This window comes from Otolemur garnettii, unplaced genomic scaffold, assembly GCF_000181295.1.
Source record: "Otolemur garnettii isolate 467f Iridium unplaced genomic scaffold, OtoGar3 scaffold00310, whole genome shotgun sequence".
In the NCBI taxonomy this organism is placed as follows: domain Eukaryota; kingdom Metazoa; phylum Chordata; class Mammalia; order Primates; family Galagidae; genus Otolemur; species Otolemur garnettii.
The window spans coordinates 603,319-605,902 of record NW_003852705.1 but is presented as its reverse complement, the minus strand read 5'-3'; the positions used below and the strand labels follow the sequence as shown (position 1 = coordinate 605,902).

Sequence of the window (2,584 nt, the reverse complement as noted above, 5' to 3'; positions counted from 1 at the left end):
AAAAAAAAAAAAGCTATCATTAGGACATGAGTTATCATTCCAGAGGAAGGTATATTTTTCTAAATTACTAAGTTTTTTCTTAAGGAGCTTAATTGTTTTTCAAAAACCCAAATTTACCCAATAGATTTACTTGTTTAATTATATAAGATAGCAAAAATCAACCTAGCCACTATCCTAATCATTAAAATTCTTTATTGGCAGAGCCCTAATTATTCATATTTTACTGAACATGAATCTAAGAATCCATACAATCTTAAAATTTAATATATGCATCAAACTAACAACATAAGAAGTAGAAAATCATGGCATGAAGAAATAATAGTAGGTTATGGTAGAATTTACCAGGGCATGAATAATCTCATGTTTCACTGTGGACAGCATTCCAATAAACTCCTGAGGCTGGGTCGAGATCATATTTGGACACAGGTTAGCGTATCCTGCTATTGGCCTGTTAAAATAGACATTGAATTTTTACTTATATTCCATTATTTATTTAGTACAATATTCACTAATGTACATGTCTCTGTCAAAAACTGCTCAAGGACAAAAAATATCATTGCTAAATATCAAATGTAAATTTGCATCATAACAGCTTACTATCATTTATTATTCTCAGGAATATCACATCAACACCTGGTTCCACAAAAGTATGTGGTCAGTTTTTTATACTTTAGTGTGAATTGTTTTTTTGTTTGTTTGTTTGTTTGTTTTTTCAGTTTTGGCTGGGGCTGGGCTTAAACCCACCCCCCGCCCCGTATATGGAGCCAGTGCCCTACTCCTTGAGCCACAGGTGCCATCCAAGTGTGAATTTTCTTTTTGAGACAGAGTCTCATGCTGTTGCCCTAGGTAGAGTGCGATGGCGTCATAGCTCACAGCAATCTCCAACTTTTAGGCTCAAGCGATCCTCTTGTCTCAGTTTTTCTATTTTAGTAGAGACGGGGTCTCACTTTTGCTCAGGCTGTTCTGAAACTCATGAGCTCAAGCAATCCACCTGCCTTGGTCTCCCAGAGTGCTGGGATTACAGTTGTGAGCCACCGTGCCTGGCCCAAGTATGAATTTTTAAACATGTCAAAAAATACCTAAAAAATGAATGAACCAAAAAACTTACATTCTAACACTATTTTACTTGCAGAATCAAATCTGACTTAAGCATGTTCTACTATATTTATAGGACATGCAATATGCAAACTGCTCAGCTTACAGAGAGCTGCTGGTCCTTCTTATCTCCATCTTGCTGTGCACTCTCTGCTATACCAACACTGCCTACGTGCACAGAAAGATTTTTACCTTCCCATCATATAGAATTCTTTCTCTTTCTCTGTGCCAAGAGCCCTTAGAGCCCAAGAGAAGAACTCAGGACCCAGAGTCCAGAGTAATTCAATCAGTTCCACCATGTACTTACCTGTCTTTCAAAACCTATGGCAAATGAACAATGCTAAGGAACCTTAAGATCCTTTCTCCGACCACGGAAGTATCACAGAAATATCACAATCCTTGTACCACCAAGGTACGATTATCTACTTACAAAGAACATTTGCTTTATTTATTTATTTTTTTTTTTGTAGAGACAGAGTCTTACTTTATCGCCCTCGGTAGAGTGCTGTGGTGTCACACAGCCCACAGCAGCCTCCAGTTCCTGGGCTTAGGCGATTTTCCTGCCTTAGCCTCCTCAGTAGCTGGGACTGCAGATGCCCACCACAATGCCCAGCTATTTTTTTTTGTTGTTGCAGTTTGGCTGGGGCTGGGTTTGAACCTGCCACCCTCGGTATATGGGGTCAGCACCCTACTCACTGAGTCACAGGTGCTGCCCCATTTGCTTTATTTAAATTTTAAAAATAAAGTACACTTTGTCCCTATTTGATAGCAGTAGATTTACACTTAGAAAAAGTATGATTGGCTCAGTGCCTATAACTCAGTGGCTAGGGTGCCAGTCACATACTGGAGCTGACAGGTTCAAACCCAGCCCAGGCCTGCCAAACAACGACAACTACAACCAAAAAATAGCTGGGCATTGTGGTGGGTACCTATAGTCACACTGAGGCAAGAGAATCACTTAAACCCAAGAGTATGAGGTTGCTTTGAGCTGTGATGCCATAGCACTCTACTGAGAGCAACATAATGAGACTCTGTCTTAAAAAAAAAAAGATGTATGATCATAATTCACTTATCAAAACATTGCCATGATGACCTCTAAAATATAAAATGGATGCCACTGTAAGGCTTACAACCCTTCAGGGACTTCCTACAGAGGTTACAATAAACGATCCTGTCTGCCTCTCCAAGCACTCACCCTCCAACAGTATCTACTGAAGTGACTCCTGACAGCAATAGGTACACATGACTTTTTCCTAACATTAGCTCTTCCCTCCCTTCCTCTTTATTTGGCTAAAGCATATCAATGTTCAGGTCACAGCTATAATTTCTCTCTCTCAAACAGGCATTCCTTGCCTAATTGATCTAAATGATGCTTACCTCTCTTTATTCTCTTTTACATTATAGCATCCTGTTTATTTATTTATTTATTTATTATTTATTTATTTTTGAGACAGAGCCTCAAGCTGTCACCCTGGGTAGAGTGCCCTTG

General features: G+C 39.1%; 1 protein-coding gene across 1 annotated transcript in view; it reads right to left on the bottom strand.

Moving 5' to 3' along the window:
• Nucleotides 1-342: 342 nt before the first annotated feature.
• LMLN (leishmanolysin like peptidase) overlaps nt 343-2,584 on the bottom strand; it is a gene marked incomplete at its 3' end in the record, with an annotated part of 26,183 nt that continues 23,941 nt past the window's right edge. Inside the window, exon 7 of the mRNA XM_003804081.2 lies at nt 343-448. Within this exon, the coding sequence (XP_003804129.2) occupies nt 343-448 (106 nt within the window). The remainder of the gene's footprint in view (nt 449-2,584) is intronic.